The 22,799-nt window shown below is 40.4% G+C and overlaps 1 protein-coding gene across 1 annotated transcript in view; it reads right to left on the bottom strand.

Annotated features, from left to right (window-relative positions):
- Nucleotides 1-9,389: 9,389 nt before the first annotated feature.
- The window catches only part of pabpc1l (poly(A) binding protein, cytoplasmic 1-like), a 65,888-nt gene continuing 52,478 nt past the window's right edge, over nt 9,390-22,799 (bottom strand). Inside the window, exons 11-15 of the mRNA XM_077223242.1 lie at nt 21,041-21,157; nt 20,187-20,317; nt 10,210-10,312; nt 9,562-9,692; nt 9,390-9,461 (exon numbers count right to left, since the gene is read on the bottom strand). Coding sequence (XP_077079357.1) covers nt 9,402-9,461; nt 9,562-9,692; nt 10,210-10,312; nt 20,187-20,317; nt 21,041-21,157 — 542 coding nt within the window. The 3' untranslated portion in view covers nt 9,390-9,401. The remainder of the gene's footprint in view (nt 9,462-9,561; nt 9,693-10,209; nt 10,313-20,186; nt 20,318-21,040; nt 21,158-22,799) is intronic.

Genomic DNA, 22,799 nt, shown 5'->3' on the forward strand with positions numbered 1-22,799 from the left:
ACATGTATATAAAGATAACATATTCTTCGTTTACGGGGATAAGTCAGATAATTGGCAGAGGTATTTGTACACCATTGAGGACATATTTATGAATAAAAATATTGATTTTAGATAATAAAATACCTAAAACACTACACATTGTCCCTTTAAAAAAACCACCCCATTGGTTAGCTGTTCGAAACGTCACGACACAAGCCATCTGGGTTGCCCATAGCAAAAGGCTTGTTTGAGATTGTAGTATCCTGAGTACTAGTAAAAGGAAAACAGACAGTGAGGTAGCGTTTATCTGGAGTTTACTGAACACCGGGGATGAGCAAAAACACAAGAGCATGACAGACTCCTGCTCTGCAACACACTACATACTTCTTTAGCTGAACTACTACTCCCACCTAGGGGACAATTATAATATGACAAAAATAACCTTCCCCATCTACAACATTCCTCCCCCCTTAAGCTATTGCCTTCTTCCTGGAACAAAGATCACCCTGCAACAAATAAATTTGGTGTGTCAGTCATTCCTCTTTAACCCTGAGACTGAGAAACAATCAACATCAACATTTTTTTGTTTTTTTTAACACTCATAGTCCTTCAAAAAACTTGCTTTCGACACAGGCCTCAACGAGCCGGCGCAGACGAAGATTGTGACTGCATTGGAGTACCTGGAGGTTGAAAGTCCAACACTGATGGTTTAGTCTTTTCTGAAACAGGTTTTCTCACGCCCTGAGTGTTTGCTTCTGGAACACAGCAGTTTCCCTCCGGAATGGAACTCTCTGATGCTGCAAAAGCTGCCGCTGGAGCTTCAGAAACCCCAGGGGTTTCATGATCTTTGGTTCCACCAAGTCCATGTCCTCAGAGCTGGCCAATATCTGGTCGACGTGTCTGCGCACAATGTTGCCATCTCCTAGCATGACCTTTTAGGGGAAAGGACCTGTTATTTTGGTAATGAACCTGGGGATCGACTTAGGTCCATGACTGAAATTCCTTGTGATCACTACGCAGCTCCCTCCTGGAAACTTCTCCCTGAACCTTGCTTGTCATGATGTTTCTTTTGAATGCTCCGTTTACGTTCCACCTTCATTTGGCGGTCCGGATGAATTAGGTCTAATGTCGATCTCAACTTCCTGCCTTGTAACATTTCAGCAGGCGACAGCCCAGTGGTGGACTGTGGTGTAATGTCTAGACAGACAGCAACTAGACAGCACCCTTGACACTTTAGTGGCCAGGCTTCCCTCACCTGCCTTCTTCATCATTGCCTTGAATGTCTGGACTGCGCGCTCAGCACAACCATTGGAGGAAGCATGATAAGGAGCAGAAGAGATGTGTTCGATCCCATTTTTCTGCATGAATTCTCTGAATTCTGCACTCACAAAACATGAGCCGTTATCGGACACAATAGTCTTTGGTATTCTTTGATTGCTAAAACTCTTCCTTAGACATTCAATCGTGCTGGCTGAAGTTGAGGTCGTTACAGGGTAAACATCCATCCATTTGGAATGAGTGTCCATCAAGATCAAAAACATGTGTCACATAAAAGGTCCGCATAGTCAACGTGTAACCTTTGCCATGGTTTGCTCGGCCACTCCCAGGGATGAAGTGGTGCTGGAGCTTGAGAGTTACGGTGTTCTTGGCATGCAACACATCTTTTAACTACAGCTTCAATGTCTGCATCTACCTTTGGCCACCAGAAGTAGCTTCGCGCTAATGCCTTCATTCTAGTGATGGCGATGTGACCGTGATGTAGCTGCTGTATCAAGGGGTTCCACTTCCAACCACTTCAAGGCGTTCCAAGGTTCCAACCACTTTGGACGAACTGCATCACTCTGGACAACACAATATCTCTGCTCGAAGTTCGACACCTGGTTGACAGTGAGTTTGTAGTTTCACAAATGCGCACAGAATTATCAGCTTTTAACAAAGGCACGATCGGTGCTGCCCACTCTGAGAATTTCACTGGCTCAATAATTCCCTGGTTTGTGAGTCTCTCTAACTCCATCTCCACCTTCTTTCTCATCGCATAGGGCACGGGCCTGGGTTTATAGAACTTTGGAGCCACGCCTTCTTTATTTTGAGTTATCCGCGTGTATGTCCACGCCGAAATCTTTTGCGTGTATGTCTACGCCATTAAATGTCCGAGTGATTCCGCGTGTATGTGTACGCCGTTAAATGTCCGAGCGAAACGAAGCAAAATCTATATCTACATCTGTGGAGCGATATTTCTTTTCCTAGAATGGTAGGAGAACACTCATAAATGGTATTAACCCCAGTGACGGGTAGGTTTAGGGACGGGGTTGGGGTAGGTCATATATTTATATATACATAATACATTAATATAACGTTAAGTCAAAGGCGTTGATAAACACGCTGAAAAGCGGTTATGCGTGTTGATAGCACGCCAAAAATGGAAATACGAATTGGCATGTCATACATACGCCATTTCATGAGATCAGTCTGTGTGTGCTCCCTGCGGTCAATAATTTGTCATATTCAGCCTTTGACAAAATTGTCACGATACAGCGAGTATCCACTTCGAATTCCACAATGTTCTCATTTATGTAAAGCTGCGCAGTAATGGGATCTATTTTCGTTAACTTTGGATCTGTTAGATTGTACATCGTAAATAAATCTTCATCACTAGTGACATTCTCTGGAGATTCACTTATGTGATGCGCCGACTGATTTTTATTGTTTCTGAAACGACAGTCTCTTGGCCATATGTTCACCCCCACACCTGTAACATGCCAATGGTGTTGCCTTTCCTTGCCCTTTATGGTTTGACTCCACATCATGCACTAGCAGTTGGGGTGCGGTGTTACTCACGGTGCCATCCAGAGTTTTCAGTTGCAGATCACGCACATCCCTATTTGCTGTCTCAATGGCCAGTGCAACTTTCAAGGCTTTTTCAAATGTGAGCTCAGGCTCCGCCAACATTCTCCTTTGCATGCGATCGTCCGCTATGCCACACACGAGCCTGTCGCGTAGCATCTCTTTTAACTTGTCGTCATAGTTGCAATGTTGAGCGAGCTCTCGTAGCCCAGCCACATACTCCGTCACAGTTTCATTCGCTGATCTAGTCCTCGAATTGAACTTAAATCTTTGGACTATTTCACTGGGCTTCGGGTTAAAATGTGACTGAAGCAGGTCAGTCAAATCTTTATTTGACTTTTCGCCAGGCTTGTTCGGGCTCAGTAAGTTTCTCATTATACTGTATGTCCGACTGCCTATGGAGCTTATCAATATTGCCCTCTTCTTTCCCTCATCCTCGATCCCATTCGCAACAAAAAAATGTCCCAACACTTCAACGTATCCCTCCCATGTTTAGGTCTGACTGTCAAAAGCAGTAAGTGTTCCTTCCATTGCTCTTGGTTAGCGTTAGATTCCTCGTCAACCGACTTCCACCGAGTTTTCGCGTAATTGAACTCTCAAGCTTCTTATTGTTGTCGTTAACAATTTTTTCCGAGCTCAACCGTTTTCCTCGTCACCAGATGTAGTATACTGAGTACTAGTAAAAGGAAAACAGACAGCGAGGTAGCGTTTATCTGGAGTTTACTGAACACTGGGGATGAGCAAAAACACATCAGCATGACAGAATCCTGCTCTGCTACACACTACATATTCATTTAGCTGAACTACTAATGCCACCTAGGGGACAATTTTTTTTTTTTTTTCAGACCGTACCATGAAACGCGTAGATCAGCGGCCCATTTGTTCTTTTCTTGATTGACACTGGGCTGGTCCAATCACATCTTTAAACTCCACCCCCTTTGGGCTCTGAGCAAGTGTGCAGTGTCAAGTCTGTTTTATGCTTCTGCGTCGAATCGACGGCGTACCCCCGCAGACCCCTCTGCGTCGCCACGAACCCCTCTCCGACCCCTCCGACGTAGCTCGACGTGTACCTCCAAAAATTTGTGCGTCGAGGCAACGCAGACCGCAAGGGCTGTGATTGGTCAGATGCACTGCGATGCAAGCAACCTGACGCAGAACCATGAAACAGCCATGACGCCGTAGGAGTGACGGCGTAGCTACGCTGTGGAGTTGACGCAGAAGCATAATGAGGCCTTCAGTGTGTATCTGTCAAAATAGTCAGAGATGGAGAAGAAACGCAAGGAATGTGCAGAGAAATAGTGTGAAAAAAAGAAACGGGCCCTTCAAGTGTCTGATGAGGATATTGAGGAGGATCAGGAGAGAATGAGTGAGTGTAGAGAACTGTGGTAAGCAGAACTAGGCTACTTTCAGGACACTTATGCTTTCTGCACACCTAAAGACTTTGAAAAGATTTAGAAAAGACTTCATAAGATTATCAGCTCACATCTAAAGACTTGGGTTCACAGTTTTTAGTCTCAGACTAAAGACTTGCGATAATATCAAACATGTTTGATATGAAAGACTAGAGAAAGACTGGCATAAATCGGGTCGCCGACTGCAGATTATCACCTCACATTTGAGACTCCAGTAAGATTCCTGAAGACTGCCGGTCTTTTGTTTGGGACTGTGAAAATCCTTTGGTGTAAGCCCGGCATTAGGCTATGAGTGTAGGAACCCTTTACCCAGTTACGCATTATTTACACATCTGCATATAGTTGACGATTACGCATTTTACTAGAATTGTAATGAGACGCGTTTGTAAAACATTTTTCTGCCAAAATAAAAGATCATGTGTTTATCTCTTTCAATCATAGAAATTAGTACAAAACTAATTATGAAAGTTGCTTTTATTTTTCAGTGCATTTGTTTTACAATATATGGCTATTACTGTCATGGGATTAATTATAACTATTATTATGTAGTAATGTAATGCAGACAGACACTATCACAGCTAAAAGAGTTTTGAGTTTTTCTTTGTTCAATTTGCACACTGATTATGGGTTGGAGCTCTTAATTCTTAACTCTCAAAGTGCACCAGATTGATGAATTTAACATTAAAAAGCACAAATATTTCTTACGGAGACTCCCCTGAACCCCCCTGAAGGGACAGAGGTCCACCCACCAAAGATTTACCAAAAATCCTGTGTCAAACACTAGTATTGTTATGCCAATGCAGCTTATAGCTTGTTTTAGGATTCATTGTTGTGGAGTAGTTCGATTGTATTTTACAATTAGTAGTTATTTCATCTATTAACTCTTACTCATTCCTACTCACTCATTACATGGCTTTAATAGGAGTAAGTATACATATTCAGGGGCGTGAAAAGATTGGCTCTGTTTATGATTATATGTAGTGGGCCAGTCTAGGCCAAAATGCCAGGGCCGATTTTTAGTCCCAGTCCAGCCCTGGACAGAAATAACCTTCCCCATCTACAACAGAGATGCGCCTTGCTTCGCCTGAAATGTCGTCGAGAGTAGGCGGCTGCATTGAGAGGAGTGTTAAAAGCGCAGGCAAGCCTGACAGTTCTCGCTTCTCGCAGTGGATCTGACACCTGCGAGATCAATGATGGATTCACGGGATTCACGCTCGTGCACAGTGTTGCTAATAAACTGGATGTAATTTAAGTTCAGTTGCTTTTATATGAAAATAAATATAATGAACAAGACACCCAAAGTACTTATTTAATTTCATTCCAAATAAGTGTTTTTCTTTAATACAGACATAGGCTATGTGTGCGTGTGCGTGTGTTTTAAAATAATAAAATGATATTGCATAACCCATAGAGATCACCCACTGTCCGAGAGTTTGGGAATATTCACACATAACATACAGGTCCTTCTAAAAAAATTAGCATATTGTGATAAAGTTCATTATTTTCCATAATGTAATGATAAAAATTTAACTTTCATATATTTTAGATTCATTGCACACCAACTGAAATATTTCAGGTATTTTATTGTTTCAATACTGATGATTTTGGCATACAGCTCGTGAAAACCCAAAATTCCTACCTCAAAAAAATAGTATATTTCATCCAAACCAATAAAAGTGTTTTTAATACAAAAAAAGTCAACCTTCAAATAATTATGTTCAGTTATGCACTCAATACTTGGTCGGGAATCCTTTTGCAGAAATGACTGCTTCAATGCGGCGTGGCATGGAGGCAATCAGCCTGTGGCACTGCTGAGGTGTTATGGAGGCCCAGGATGCTCCGATAGCGGCCTTAAGCTCATCCAGAGTGTTGGGTCTTGCGTCTCTCAACTTTCTCTTCACAATATCCCACAGATTCTCTATGGGGTTCAGGTCAGGAGAGTTGGCAGGCCAATTGAGCACAGTAATACCATCCTCAGTAAACCATTTACCAGTGGTTTTGGCACTGTGAGCAGGTGCCAGGTCGTGCTGGAAAATGAAATCTTCATCTCCATAAAGCTTTTCAGCAGATAGAAGCATGAAGTGCTCCAAAATCTCATGATAGCTAGCTGCATTGACCCTGCCCTTGATAAAACACAGAGGACCAACACCAGCAGCTGACATGGCACCCCAGACCATCACTGACTGTGGGTACTTGACACTGGACTTCAGGCATTTTGGCATTTCCTTCTCCCCAGCCTTCCTCCAGACTCTGGCACCTTGATTTCAGAATGACATGCAAAATTTGCTTTCTTCTGAAAAAAGTACTTTGGACCACTGAGCAACAGTCCAGTGCTGCTTCTCTGTAGCCCAGGTCAGGCGCTTCTGCCACTGTTTCTGGTTCAAAAGTGGCTTGACCTGGGGAATGCGGCACCTGTAGCCCATTCGGCCACTCGGATACATTTCTAACTGGCATGCATTACGCGCTGATCACCGGTGATCGGTTCTGCACAGATTTTGCTCATCTCAAACAAGCCTAATGTGAGGTCTCTTTTACTGTCTATGGGTCTGATGCGCACTTGCGAAAGGGATGCATTAAGTGCGCTAATGATCACCCATGGAGAACACCATTAGAGGATCGGGACACCCTACGGTCTTGCACCCCTTAGCGAGAATGCGCATTGGACAGGGCCTTAGACACACACTTGCGAACATCCCTAAGCAATTCCCCTCAGGGGAACATAGACATCTATGCAGGGGAATCCCTGCCGCCATTTTGAAGTGCGTTCCACTTCATAAAGTGGACGAGGGAAGTTTATATGGACAGACCCTCGCTCCCTCGATTTTGACCGAGGGAGGGGAGATAACTAGCCTGGATGCCAGCCCGAACCCCGCCCACAAAATTTTAGGTCGAGAAGTTCGGTCTGGACTCGATCTGTTGAGGAGCTATTGTGGCCGAACAGAAAATTGTTCGGACCAATCAAATTTGTCAGGGTGGGCTTTATATGATGATGGATAGATGAGCAACGGTAACGTAACCATCCACGTCATCAGAGCGCTTGTGTTGAATTCATGGCTGCTGCTGGAGAATTGAGTTGTGTGTATTGTACAGGTAAAGCTGACTGAACTCACAGGTTTGAAGGGCTGGTATCTGCAGTCTGGCACGTTATATTCTGCTATTGCGTGTGTTATAGAATATATAGACTGCGCATTAATTTTAGAAGAGGAACAGAGAACCACAGTGCACATAGCTCCCAATACACTCAAACATTCTCTGCTTCCACATCTATTGAAATGTATTGCAGTTAATCAGTTTTCATTCGTTTTATGTTTTTTTTTGTCATTTTAAGTTTAAAATGTTCAAACGGTGTGCATGGAGTACATGCAACTCCGACACTAGGTATCCCGAGAGGCTGGGCGACAGTGTGTATTTTTTACCCTTTCCAAATTAAGCCACATCTCAACTGAGATGTGTGTCTGCTCTGGATTAAGTTATGCGGTAGACCACAACACCAACTAAACGTGGATAAATTAAACAAGGATGTCTACATCTGTTCTAAGGTAATGTTAAGTCAACAACGTATTTGAACGTTATTTTTAACATCTCTAACGTTAGCCTAACATTAGAAAACGTTAACGTTAGCTTCTAGCTGCATTGTACATCATGTCACTTAGCTTCAATAGCGCATCTGTAAATAACAGAGATAACAAATGTTAGCAGTGTTGTGCTGAATGATTCATGTAAATACTGTAGCACCAAACTAACGGAGAGGTACTCTTGGTAAAGATGGTAAAAAGGCTTGTCCTGGAAACGTATGCAACTTAGACCTGTATATATTTAACTTGATCATGAACCATTAATTACATATTAAAGCAAAACATTTTAGACAACTTTCTACCAAAACAACTGGGTGAACTTTGTGGGTTTTTTTTTTAGCAAAACATGTAGCCTTTTCACTCTTCAACATAACTAAACAGTCGGTTTAGTTGTCCGAGTGAGTGGAGGGGGAGTGGCTTAGCCATAGGTCAATTGAGTGCAGAGGCCTTTTATTTCCTGGTTCGGTTGACACACGCCCCATAATCACAGCCGAATGGAGCAGTATCAGACTCACATTCTGACTAGAATTTAAGTATGACGACGTCAGGCTAGAAGATAACCACTCTACCGACATTTGTTCTCCTTCCTTTTATTTGCCTCTTTCTCTTTGTGAACTGAGTAGGATGTTTATTTGTGTACTTTTTTTTAAACCCCCGTGTATGTTGAGGAGTGATGGCGAGTTTTCGTTTAAAAACCAAACAAAACTTTAGTAGCAAATTGTCATGTTAAAAAATATTAGTTTTATGTATTTTTTAACTGTCGTTGTTTGATGCACACGTTTGAAACATTGTTTTAGAAAACATTCTGGTAGCCTATAAAGTCGTTCGTGAAAGACATTCTATAACTTTTTTTGTTTTAAAATCTGAATGTGAAGGAAAACATTCTAACTTGTTTTACATGCCTACATCTTTGTATTTTAATAATAAGCAAATACAAAAATGAAAGTAAAGATGGCAGTCCCTCACGGTCGACTGCCGCCACACATAAAACAAAACATCAAATAAAATCCAGGCCTGGCCTCTCTCGATCTCCACTGTCGTCGCTCCCTCTTTTATGCTTCCGCTCCTCAGTGAGAGACACTAGACCGGTGCATCGCGCAGGTGTCGCTCATCAGTAATCACGGCACCGGCCTCGTACCGTTTTCTCACGGCCCTCGACCTCGTCCTGCTCGCCACACCTACTACTAGACTTAATTTAAGGCATGATATATATTAAATATTAATTTCTGTATTTCTGAATGTGTACACCGAGTAATTGGCAGCATGTAATTTGATTCCTGTTTTTTTTCTCCCTCTATTGTATTGTTGTCAATAAAAACCTCAGGAAAAAAAATATTCCCACATAAAAATACAATAAAAAAAAGATAAAAAAAAAAGAAGACACTTATGAATTCCATTTGCATGTCTATTAAGCCAGGATCATTTTATTGCACAGAAATTTCAAAAAATATTTTTTTAGCTTTCTTGTCATTTTCCTTTTTTCCTGTTTTTCTTTTTTTTTTTTTTAAACAAAATCAGAACAAACTTAACATTGTGGAGAGAAAAAGGACATTTGCAGTGTGCAAACCATGGATTAAATAACATGAAATCCTCACTTAGTTGACAGTTCCTTGGCTTGATGAGCCTGAAGTACTGCTACTGCCTCCTCAACCTAAAGAATAATAAAAAAAAAAGTCACAATGATCAAACAAAAATTGATCTCTGAGACTGCATCTATACTGGCTTTGAGTATTAGTTTTGACTGGTGGAACCTTAGAGTCCAGGGACTCTGGAGACTCAAGCATGTGCAGTAGTTCAGAGTTGTCAATCTCCAGAAGCATGCCTGTGATCTTTCCCGAAAGTGCAGGATGCAAAGCCTGGATAAGAGGATATAGCCGCTCACCTGTATGGGATTACAATTTAATAATTTTAATTACAATATGATGGAACAAAGCACATAAGTTCTACGTACTACAAGTCTTTTGAAGCCATAAAATAACTGCCGCTTTTACTTTACTTTTTCCAGCAGTATTGCTCTAAAGGGGATGCATGTATTCATGTCCATTGTATTACAGTACTACAGAATAAAGTAGTGTATTCAATTTATTCACTGTACTACACAGGTGTACAATCCAGGTCCTAAAGGGCCAAATCCCTGCAGAGTTTAGCCTCAATTTGTCACAAAATACCTGGCTGTAAGTTTCTAGTAATCCTGAAGGACTTGGTTCAGGTGTCTAATTGGGGCTAGACAAACTCTGCAGGACAGTGGGCCTTAGACACCCCTGCTGTACTATTTCTAGTAATACACTCCCTATTGAAGAGTATTGTTATTTCAAGTCACCATCACTTGATGAGATAAAATTACTCAAAGTGCTCACATCTTCAAACCTAATGTTTAATTGACCGTGTGCGTAAAATACCCAGGAGTTGTTTCTGCTCTTTTAATGGTGCAGCTGCCAGCATTGAGGCAGTAAGGGGCTCCTGGCCTCTCATATGAACTGCCGGCTCTGTATTCTGCACCACCTAAAGAAAAAGAAAGTCTGTGTTATTTGTTATTTGCTAGTACAAAATATTTCCCAATTTAACTGCTCACAAGTGTCAAATCATAACATTGCTGAGGTCTAAAACTAAACTTTTACTTTATGAAAAAAGTTATTTTTGTTCCTTTTCTGCACATTTTCGATGAGGTAAGAGACCAAGATTTTTTTCTTCCTCTCTCGTCTCTTTCGCTCCTCATGCTTCAGTCTCCTTTTTCTTCCGCCTCATCTGTCCTTTACCCCCAGGTGCCACGGCCGCCCTGACTGGGGGGTGGGTGTGGGAGTGAGCAGTCTCGGGAGTACCCTCATATGTGGCAAGCAGGGCAGGTCCGAGAGCCGTGAAAGAACAGCACAAGGCCGGTGGCATGATTGATAAGGGTCACCTGCGCACTGTACCGGTCTTGTTTTTTTTGTGGCATTCATCTTTGAGGGATAAAGCTACTTTCGTTTTTTGTTTGTTTATTTTGGAATTAAGCTACTTTCGTTTTTGTTTGTTTATTTTGGAATTAAAGTAAGTTAAGTATTCACCAGTTCCCACATCCTTCTTTCCATAACAACATACCTTGTTACTAAGTAAAACTGTAAAGTGGTTGTAACTGTGCCACGCCATTGATGTCTAGCATTCTCTTTCAGCGATGACGGTTTCATATGTCATAAATGCAGGGAAATACAGAGTCATTATCTAGTCTCATGTATTCGCAGCATTTAGCCAAGGCTGCAAAACCGACTCCAGAACAAGATGCTATCAGTCCGCTTCAACTGTGTTTGCATCTGGTCAGTTGGCATGTCTGTTCTTCCTATGTGGAGCAGCGTATCAAATTAAAGTATAAACACTTTAGTTTAAACATGCTCATGTTAATAGCTTTTATACAGTAGTTCTGTTGCGTTTGTTTTATGTTTGTTCTGAGAATAGACATGACTTTGTTGCAAGTTAGAAATTCCAGTAAGAAAAACAATTCGAAAACAACATCCGGACGCAATAAATACATTAAGGAAATTCTAAGATGACATTCTATGCGTTTGTTCGTGTGTACTAAAGTATGTCAATCATCAGAGCACCACCCTCAGCCTGAATAACGCAATGACATTAGAATTCTGCCATGATATAATTCAATATTAGGCTGCTTAGATTAGGTCAGCCGGAACTGGGAACACTTCCCTCAAATCCTGATGTACTCATTACATCATAAGAAGAATGGCATCTACGCTAATTTTAGTGTCTTTGTTTATCTCTAGGTTTTCCCGCAGCCTGCTGGATCCAGGCCGTTTCCAGATCTGACGAAGGACCTTCGCCTGGACCCGATGACAATGCAGTGCTGAAGTGCCAACTAGCCTCTCCCTATGGAGGATCCCTATAACACTCTACAGATAAAGCGTTGTGGAATTTTTCGGTTCGCGTACCTACCCAAAGTGATAAGATAAAATAAAATTCTGCATCAAAATTTATAGACAAGACAAGTAGTTTGTTTAGGCATGGTTTGTAAGGAATTACAAACCTGCGCACATATATTCAAACGCACATAACTATACAATCAATTCTTAATGCGCATGTGAACGCCATCAGCGTCTATCACAGGTTCACGTTTAAAGTCTGTTTAGAGAGAACGGTGTCGTCTTAGCGGCCCCTAATTTAATAACAAATGATCATTTAGACGAATCAATCAAAACTAACTTTAGCTGGAAAAAACATTTTTCAAGAGCCACTATAAAACCAAACCAATCTCTGTTACCTTAAATTATATGTTTATCTCTGTAAAGCTGCTTTGAAACAATCTACATTGTTAAAAGCGCTATATAAATGAGGATAACTTGACTTGATGTGTCCGCGATTAGAATATAAAGCTTACAAAAATGTATATCATAAACTAGTGCTAAGACCCAGAATATGCCCTAACAAAATTTTTAAATTAACCCAAACCTAAAGCGCCAATACTGCTCAAGTGATAAATCACGTTTGACATTTGAGCTGGCTACTGTATGCAGGCCACAAGGGCACCATACAGGCTTTATCAAAGAATTTGCTGATTTTCTATCGGAGTTAGTACCGGCAGCATATCAGTCCTAATTGTTGGTGATTTTAATATCCATGTAGATAATGAAAAAGACTAATTGGGATTGGCATTTACAGACGTTCTAAACTCTACTGGAAACAACACGTGTCAGGACCCTTTCATTGTCTCATCATACTTTAGCGATATTTTAGTCACATGGAATCAATGTTGATGCCATTGAAATTCTGCAGCAGAGCGATGATCATTATCTAGTCTCATGTATTCGCAGCATTTAGCCAAGGCTGCAAAACCGACTCCCTGTCACAAATATGGTAGAACTAATCACTTCTGCCACTAACTATTGCTTTATATTTATATAAAGCAATACTCAATACATCATCCACCTGGATGATGCGACGGGAGCCATATTGCGCCAGAACACCCACCACACACCAGCTTATTGGTGGAAAGGAGACAGAGTAATGAAGCCAATCAGTATATATAGGGGGTGATTAGGAGGCCATGATGGAAAGAGGCCAATGGGCAAATTTGGCCAGGATGCTGGGGTTAAACCCAAGTTCAAGTTAGTTTATTTCTAGAGCACTTTAATACCGGCTTTTGGCCGACCAAAGTGCTGTACAATAATCACAACAAATACACATTGAACCAACAACATTCCTATCGTCAGTCAAAATATGGTGCATTAAAATTAGAAATAGAAGTAAATAAAAATAAAAACAAGTAAATTACACATTGAAAGCTAATCTAAATAAATAAGTTTTTAGCGCTGTTTTAAACTCAGATAAAGTGGAAGCCATTTTAAGTTGAATAGGAAGGTTATTCCATAAAGTGGGGCCCCCCACTTCAAAAGCTCTATTTCCCCTCTTTTTCAAACGGGTTCTAGGAATAAGGAGGAGGAATTTGTTTCCTGATCTCAATTCTCGATTTAAAGTATATGGGTAAAATAAATCCGATAAATAAGCTGGTGCAAGATTATTTAAGGATTTGTAGACTAGTAGTAAGATTTTATAGTTAATTCTATATTGAACAGGTAACCAATGGAGGGACCTCAGAAGTGGTGTAACGTGATAAATTTTTTTACCTCCCTTCAAAAAACGGGCTGCTGCATTCTGAACAACTTGTAATCGAGAGATTTGACTCTTAGAAACCCCGTAGTGATATCTTGCGTAGTGATGAAGTGAAATTTCCAATTTTAACAGAAAAAGTTCTGTTAGTTAGGAAAGATTTAAACCAGTTTAACACTACTCCACCTAGTCCTACATACGACTCCAGACGGGAGATGAGAATTCCGTGATCAACAGTATCAAAAGCTGAAGACAAGTCCAGCATTGATTAGAATGACAGAAGATCCCGAGTCAGTAATCATTAAGATATCATTTAGGACTCTTACAAGGGCCGTTTCAGTACTATGTAGAGATTTGAAACCTGATTGAAACACCTCATAAATGCGATTAGTAAATAAAAAAGACTGAAGTTGCAGAGAGACAAATCTTTCCATCACCTTGGAAATAAAAGGAAGGACAGACACGGGGCGAAAATTTGCTAATATAGATGTATCAAGTGTGGGTTTCTTTAGCACCGGAGTCACTGTGGCCCTTTTTAAGCTATCAGGGACCAACCCTGACTGCAAGCATTTATTAAGTAAAGTTACAAGGCCAGGTCCTACAATATCAATTAATAACTTCAGATAGCGAGGGTGTATAATGTCAAGGGGACTAGAAGAGGGGGGACTAAAACCCCTAATCTTTTTCAAAGAACATACTGGGGTTTTTAATGACCACAGAGAGTCAGGACCTCTGTTTAGCGTCTCATGCGAAGGACAGTGTTCTTCAACAGTATAGTGTCCCCATCACCTTACTGGGGCATTAGGACCCACACAGACACACTGCTGGCCTCATTAACAACTCTTCCAGCAGAAACTTAGTTTCCCCAAGAGATCTCCCATCCAGGTACTGACCAGGCTCAACCCTGCTAAGCTTCAGTGGGCAACCAGCCTTCAGGGTGATATGGCTGTTAGATTAATTTAGTAAACTTCAAGTGTGTTAATTAGTAAAAAGTTAGTTTAAAAATAGTACACTTCAAGGTAACCAAGTATATTTTAGCTGTAATTAAATTGCAGTAAAGCATAACTAAGTGCATTTAAGAATACTTGAAATTGTTCCAATTTAGTAGACAAGTACACTAAAGTATACTAAGAATATGCCTGTGTAGGGACTAAGTACATGCTGATTAGTGTCGCTTTATTAATAATATTTCTGATCAGTTTCATCTCCTCAGCATCCCAGATAGCTTAGAAGAACTCGATATTGCGACAAACGTTTGATGCTCTCTTTTCCAGCACTTTAGACACAGTTGCTCCTTTGCGCTTGAAGATTAAAAGAAAATAGTCCAACGCCGTGGTACAACGAGCACACTCAGGCCCTTAAGAGAGCAGCCAGAAAAATGGAGCACAACTGGAAGAAAACATATCCGTATCTGGATCTGATGAAGGAACTGGACACAACGACAACTGTGAAGGCCTCCTTCCCTCCTCTTTACCTCTGTAAAGATAAAACGTTGTCCGGATAATTCTGGTTCACGTGGCTACGCGGAAGTGATAAAGTCTGTATTATACATTTTTCAAGCCTTGTACCTTGGTACCTATGTCATGATTTGCGTTCTTGAGCCACCAGGCACTGTTTTGTGCAAATGAGCAGCCGGATCGCATTAAGGGTTTTCTGTTAGAACTGTGTTGTGTTAGGAGCCCCCAAGTTAATAACTAATGATCATGGAAATGAATCAATCAAAACTAACTTTAGCTAAAAAATTACTTTATTCTAGAGCTGCTGTAAAACAAAACAATCTCTGTTACTTTAAATTTCCTATTATCACTGTAAAGCTGCTTTGAAACAATTTATATTGTTAAAAGCGCTATATAAATGAAGGTGACTTGACAAGTTCAGAATGGAGTACCGCAACGCTCAGTACTAGGACCGTTTGTGGCGAGGAGGACGAGGCCCGAGGGACGCGAGAGAACGGCGCAAGGCCGGTGGCGTGAGTGATAATGAGCGACACCTGTGCGACGCACTGGTCTCACATCTCTCACGGAGGAGCGGAAGCATAAAAGGATGAGCGACGACGCTGATGATCGAGAGAGGAATAGGCCTGATTTTATGTTGTTTTGTTTCTGTTTTGTATGGCCAGCAGTCATCCATGAGGGGCTGCTGGCAGACTTTTGGTTTTTGTATTTGTTTTATTTTATTATTAAATTAATTTAATGTCTGCCGGTTCCCACCGCCTCCTTCCCTGAACTAAAACCTTGTTACACCGTTGCTTTTTACCCTGTACACCCTTGGGAGTTATCATTGGGAAGCATGGCATTAGCTTTCACGGCTACGCTGATAATACTCAAATATTCGGAACGGTGAGGTGCGAAGAAATATTGATCTAAGATGTACCTTTTGAAAAAAGTTTTCGAAGACCAAAATCTTGTCTTTTAAAGAAAATACTTCATTTGAAAACTTTCATATAGCATATTTTTCATATTTAAATTCTTTATTTTATTTTATTGAAAGTATGGTAAATACTGGTAAAATTGACCAACAACAATCACATTCATAAATATATGTATTATTGACCATTTACCATTTCAGCTGTCTCACTGCCCAGATACCACAGATGGTGCCCGAGTCTAGTCCACCATGGCTGCTGTCATTACACGCTAAAGACGTACGGAAACGGCTCACGGAACTAAGGGCCAGGCTGATGCCCATATATCACTCTGGCCAACTGGCCACTGACTCAGTGTAAAAAATGTTTAGAAGCTAGGAAGAAGCTAGTTTCTTAGCCTGCTGGAATAGCACATAGGTGCTGATTTAGGCTTCTGCTAGTGGGTGCCCACCCCCAATCCTCCGTGATGACAAATCCACCTATGTCTTATTTTTGTTTATTGGAAACTTTCAAGTGCAAATACATTACAAACCAAAAATAAACTTTGTATTTCACCTCCGTTTCCACAATCAAATGATAACTGGGCTAAGAAAGGTGATACAGATATGCCATTTATCTTGAATAAATTTCACAAAAGTTATTCATGTCTTGCTAAGAGAAAAGTACGGACTGCAAATACATTACCAACATACGCAGAGCGTTTGTAAGGCTGGGCAAGACTTTGCCTGCCCCTGGCCACAGACTTGAGACTAGAATGGACTTTTCTTACTCAAACCACTACCTACTGCTGCTTCTAATTGCTTTTAGAGGGAAAAGCTGTTGGTCTAGGATCCGTTTTCTCTGTAATAATAGGATATTGTAAAACAAATTTAACAAACGATTGTATACGTGTCTGCACTCTGGAGAGCAAAGGATTCTATTTACAACGAGTTTTGCTGCATTGAGCAATGTAGCCCATCATAAACACATCTGATAATTAATGCAATGGCCAATCAGAGGTGTTTTAGTTAGCACTGAAAAAAAACTCTGCGTTTCGAGCAGTGTGGGTATTCTGAGTTCTGCTCCCTTGCAAATCCTCCACTCCATGAAGTGTAGACAGACATTATGTAAATAAGAGATTCATTGTGTAGTCAGCTTCATCTATGCCATGGGTCACCAATCTCCGTCCTGGAGGGCCGCTGTCCTGCAGAGTTTAGCTCCAACCCTAATTAAACACACCTGAACCAGCTAATCAAGGTCTCACTAGGCATAATAGAAACTTTCAGGCAGGTGTGTTGGACCTGGTTGGAGCTAAACTCTGCAGGACATCGGCCCTCCAGGACCGAGATTGGTGATCCCCGATCTATGCTGTAAGATCACGAAATAAGATGAGTTTGATTATAAAGGTCACTCTTTGCCCGCTTTCTACCATGCCAAATCCTACATACTGTTTGCTTGCTTTTCTGCTAAAATTAACAGTGGTGTGTGAATGTGCTTTAATAAATAATTTATGTACAACACATGAATTGTAACTATTACGACGAAATTTGTTTTTAAAGGGGAAGTGCATCTCCTTAGCCTGGTTCACCCTTCAGCTACAATTACCAACCAAACTAAAACACACAGAAGACAGGACAGATGACCAAAGGAGGGTCATTCTGCCCTTGTACCACTGTGCACATGTCTCTACATCCCTTGAGTCATTCCACCTGCACCCGAATCGCTTCGTGCCAGGTTCGCATAACAAAAATGAAGAGAGGACAGACAAAATAGGCTAAAAGTCCTTGCACACCGAGTCCGAAATTTCACACGAAAAAGTAATTAAGAAACAAGCATAAATACATTTGTGTGAATATGTTTATTGTTTTAAATAATATTTGAAACAATACATGGTACATATTATATATACATATATAAATATACATTTATACTATTACATTCATTTGAAAAATATGTTGGAACTTTCTATTTATGTATACTATATTGCCATTTTACTATAAAGAAAAGAAGAGTATGGATGTGCATGTATTAATAAAAATCTATTTGCTCAAAATTTGGCTTTAGTTAGGGCAATATATCTCTGGTAAAAAAATAAAAAAATATCATGGCCCTGAAGGGTTGGTCAAAATCCCTTGCCTCTTCAAATACATCTATAATCATATCCTTTTGAATGCTTATATACTTCCTTTATAAAAATCAATAATCAAATATATTCATTATCACATAATCATTTTTATATTCTTTGTGCTTGTGAAATTATATTGTCTTAAATGCATGTGATGCAAGTAACCAGTTTCTTTTAGGTGCATTCCAATCTTACTTTGAGATTGCACGCAGTACACGCAGGACACGAAGGCCACGTAACCCACAAGGCCGTTTGTCTCTTTCTCTGGTATCAGTAGAGGGTCCTAAAGGCAGAGTGGACACATATGATTCTTCGCTGGACATATGGTCAAGCTATATTGAGCGTTACTATATCGAACTTTAATTGTTGTATTAAAATGTATTCTTTCCAGTATATTTCCTTCCTTCGGAGTAAATGCCAGTGATCTGTTTTTCTCCCAAATGACTGAATGTTTTAGCATTATGTTTTGGTATACTTATATATACTGATAATAAGGAGCTCAGACTCTCTTCAGCCTTGATGGGAGCTGTTATTTGCTAGTGTCTGTTATGTGTGTGTGTGTGTGTGTGCGTATGACATTCTATGTAGGTTCTGGACGTTCGGACCAGACACCCTGGCGCCCTTCTCTAACCTGCCAGGCCACCACAGACCTAAATCTAATGAGTGGATGACAACTATCTTGACTAATGGCGATAGGCACCCCCATCTGCTCACATGTGTTAAATTGTTTAGGCTCTTAATGTTTCTTAGCCAATGAGAATCATTCAACCTGTAAGCAATGACGTAGCTTAGACCTTGGAAATGGTATAACTGCTGTGATCTTTGTAACTGTAAGCGGGGCGGCCTACGAACTCCTGTGCGAGTATTGAAGCTGACTTCTGCTGATGAAACTGCAAACTATCTTCAGTAAATATTTTCTTTAATTTTTTATAATTCTGACTCTGGGTCTTCATTCATCACTGTACACCCCTTACAGCCCTATGTCTGCTTTAACGCATCCTGTGAGACAGCCGAAAAACCGCGCCATGAAATGGGCTGATGGCACAATATGGTTGTGTGCATTGTCATTATTTACCAAGTTCAAGTCTCCATACTCTAATTTTCTTCATAGTATTAGTGGCAGTGATTATATATTATACATTTTTTTTTATCTGTCTTTTAAGTAATATAAATGATATTCATAAAATTTTTATGTAATATACATTAAATATATACATTATACGTCATCTGCATATAAGGAGATTTTGTTATGCCCATCTCCCAGACACACCCCCGACACGGCCACATCCTCTCTAAACATCTGAGCAAGAGGCTCTATTGCCATTGCAAAAAGCAATGGAGAGAGGGGGCAGTCCTGTCTCGTAGCCCGAAATAAAGGAAAATTGTTGGAAAAATGTGACCATTTGTAAGGACCGCTGCAAGATGATCTGTATAGAGTAGTCGCACCCACTTAATGATGTATTCCCTATGGCCGAATTTTTCTAATCTATAAAATAATACCTCTCCACAGAATCAAAAGCTTTTTTCGCATCAAGGGACTGAATGAGAGAATTAAAACTAAGGTCATGAGAAAGCTCAACTATATTTAAAAGCCGCTAAACACTGAGAAGATCTTCTACCTTTAATAAACCAAAATAAAACATTACATCCAGATCGGAATCAGAAAGATGATCAAAACATAGATGGAGATGATCGACTCCAACACCCCTAATACTTGCACAGTCCTATAGCTCGTCCTGGATTTACATTTCATTCAGTAACATTAGGCAGTTTTGATTTTATGCTGTTTAATGTTGGTGATCGCATTGTTTTTACATACGCATTTGATTACATATGATATTGCTTGTTTCTGCATCATCGGAAGTGTTTTGATCAGAAGTTTCAGTACTCTTTCAGAAGATGTGTAATAGCACCCTCTACCGTATAACAGTGTAAACACGGAAAGCCAGAAAATTGTAAACAGTGGGGAAGTGTTCTCACACAAATTACGGAAATTTTTGTCAATGGTGGGGAAAGATCTAACAGTACAAGCATCCCTCAACCCCACAGGTGAGCCCATTTGTATTTGGGGGGCATTTGCCTTGAATTTTAGGGACATTGTGTGTTCCCTGTGGTGCTTGGGGGCCAAAGATAAGATCTATCATGTTCTTTTTTGCAATATGCTCCATTCTGTTATGCTCCATCTCACAATCATGTTCGAATGGTCCGTTAAGTAGCTAATGGCTCGAATAATACTTGCCACACAAGCTCTGCTTCACGACAGCGTTCTGCTCGAATACGGAATAACAAAGTACAGGTGTGCATCTTCATTTTACCTGGTGAACAACAGGAGCTGGAGTATTGATGACCTGCTGCACATTTCGGACTCCTGCAGAGTACTTGTATTGACCGACTCCTCTGACTACAGCTCCAGTTCTCCCACCAGCAGTCTGTGTCCCGATATTGGCTAAGCCAAGAGAGAAACGGCACATTCAACAAGAAAAGACACTTCACATTCCAGCCAACAGGACACACATTATGAAACTTAATCTACTCAGCTAGAATTGATGAATGTTAATGTATAGATGTACCAAAGGTGATAGAGATACAAGGCTCACAAGCATCCATACCCAATGCATAAGTCCCATTTTTTAAAACTTATGGTTTCACTTTATTTTTATGGTCCCTTTAACCCATTCCGTTGACTATGAGTAACTTTGCACCTACATGTCTACTAACTCTCAGTAAAGTGTTAGTAGAGTAATTAGGGTTAAAATAAGTGGACATGTAGTTGCTAAGTTACTTATAGTAACTTTGTGGGGGACCAATGACCCTCACAATAAAGGGTTAACATATATTAATCAGACAGTCTACTAATACTCTGCAACTACATGTCATCTAACTCTCAGAGTTACTTGGTTAAAAATGTTCAAAAGGGACCAAGGCACCAACGTATAAATACAAGTACACGCACGTTTATTTTAGTTTTTTCATTATTCGTGGGGACATTACATTGACTTAGTTCATTTACTGATCTAATGATTAAAAAAAAAAAAAAAACATTCCATATCCATATTACTCATATTCCACTGGCTGTTCCCCACTGTATCGTTATTGAGGACATTTGGACACCACAATGTAGGACGCACACATGCACGTACACACACACACACACACACGAACACCTTACCCATTCGCTGGGTGTTAACAATGTGAGGAACCTGGGTGGAGGCCTGGCGGACTGTGCTGATGGTAGTGCAGGGCCTGCGTGGCACTGCTTGCCTCACAAACTGAGCTGTAAATGGAGCTGCAGCCAATAACAGAAATTAACTCATCCAAATAAAATAACAGAACATATAAGCAGACTAAATAGTTTAAACAAAGTATTTGAATGATTGTAGTGACATTTTATAATTGTATAATTATAAATGTTATCCAGTGTAAGTGATAAATCCTGTTTGACATTTGTACTGGCTACTGTATACAGGCCACCAGGGCACCATACGGACCAGCAAATTATTTGATAATTTTCTGCTTCGAAATTAGAACTGGCTGCAGACAAAGTCTTAAATGTTGGCGATTTTAATATAGATGTAGATAATGAAAAAGACACACTGGGATTGGCATTTACAGACAGACATTCTAAACTGTACTGGAGTTAGAAAACACGTGGCAGGACCCACTCATTGTTGCAATCATACTTCAGGTCTTTTAGCCAAGGCTGCAAAACAAACCTCCTTTTACAAATATGGTAGAATAATCCCTACCACTAAATATTGCTTTATAAATAATTTTCCTGATCAGTTTCTACTCCTCTGCATACCAGATAGCTTAGAAGAACTATGTTACAACAGAAACTATGGACTCTTTTTCAGCACTTTAGATATGGTTGCTCCTTTACGCTTAAAGATAAAGGAAAATAGTCTGACACCGTGGGGAGTTGAACAGACGACAGATGAATGCGTTTCCCAAAAGCATTGTATGCCCAAGTAGATTGTAGAACCATTGCCAGCAATGGTCTCTATGATAATCTTAGCTCACGATGCTTCTGGGAAACGCAGCCCTCGTTCTGTTCCTTTTTGGAAAGATATTGTATAGCCGAGGATTTCCAGTCAGGATTTAGACCGTATCATAGTACTGAGACTGCACTCAGAGTTATACATTATTTGCTCTTATCCATTCATGGTTATATCGCTCTATTAGTGTTACTGGATCTTAGTGCTGCATTGGATATTAACCACAACATTCTTTTGAATGGACTTAATTGCATTGGCATGGTTTAAATTATACTTGTCTATTACTTGATCGATTGCTCATTGCTGCTGCTGCCGAGTTACTTTTGCGTCTGTAAGCTTTTTATATCTTTGTTTTGAATCATTTACCATCATTCCCTGTTGTTTATACTGCTAAATATAACTTACTCAACATCACATATTAACCTGACATCACTAGCTTCAATCTAAATCGTTGCTAGCACAACACGCTAGTAATTCGCTAGCCTGTTAGCATGCCATCCGTGTGCTCATTTATTTAGCACCTTTAACAAGTCCATCAACTGTGGTGAGTAGGATCAGTCAACCAACACGGTGAGTCATGTCATCATTCCCTCTTATTGACACTTGCACTTCATGTAACATGTATGGCATAGCCTTCTAAAAGCATAAAGCAAGGGATTTACATTTGATAAATGCAGGCTGACAGAAGATTTCAGAACTAGAGACACGCATCCAAACTTTAATGGGGTTAATTGTAAGAGTGCAAGGGCTTTAGATACTGCTTTCGATGCGACTAGCTTAGTGAACACTGTACATTGTTCGGTTCTGGCTGTAGAGCCCGTGCAGCAGTGAAATTGGGTGACGGTGAGACGCTGTAGTCACGGGACAAAACACCGCTCTTCTGTTCCGATTACCATAACAAATAGATTCTTCTCACTCAGTGAAACACCCACT

The sequence above is a fragment of the Siphateles boraxobius genome, unplaced genomic scaffold (assembly GCF_051911475.1).
Source record: "Siphateles boraxobius isolate OS27281-9 unplaced genomic scaffold, OSU_SipBor_1 9, whole genome shotgun sequence".
In the NCBI taxonomy this organism is placed as follows: domain Eukaryota; kingdom Metazoa; phylum Chordata; class Actinopteri; order Cypriniformes; family Leuciscidae; genus Siphateles; species Siphateles boraxobius.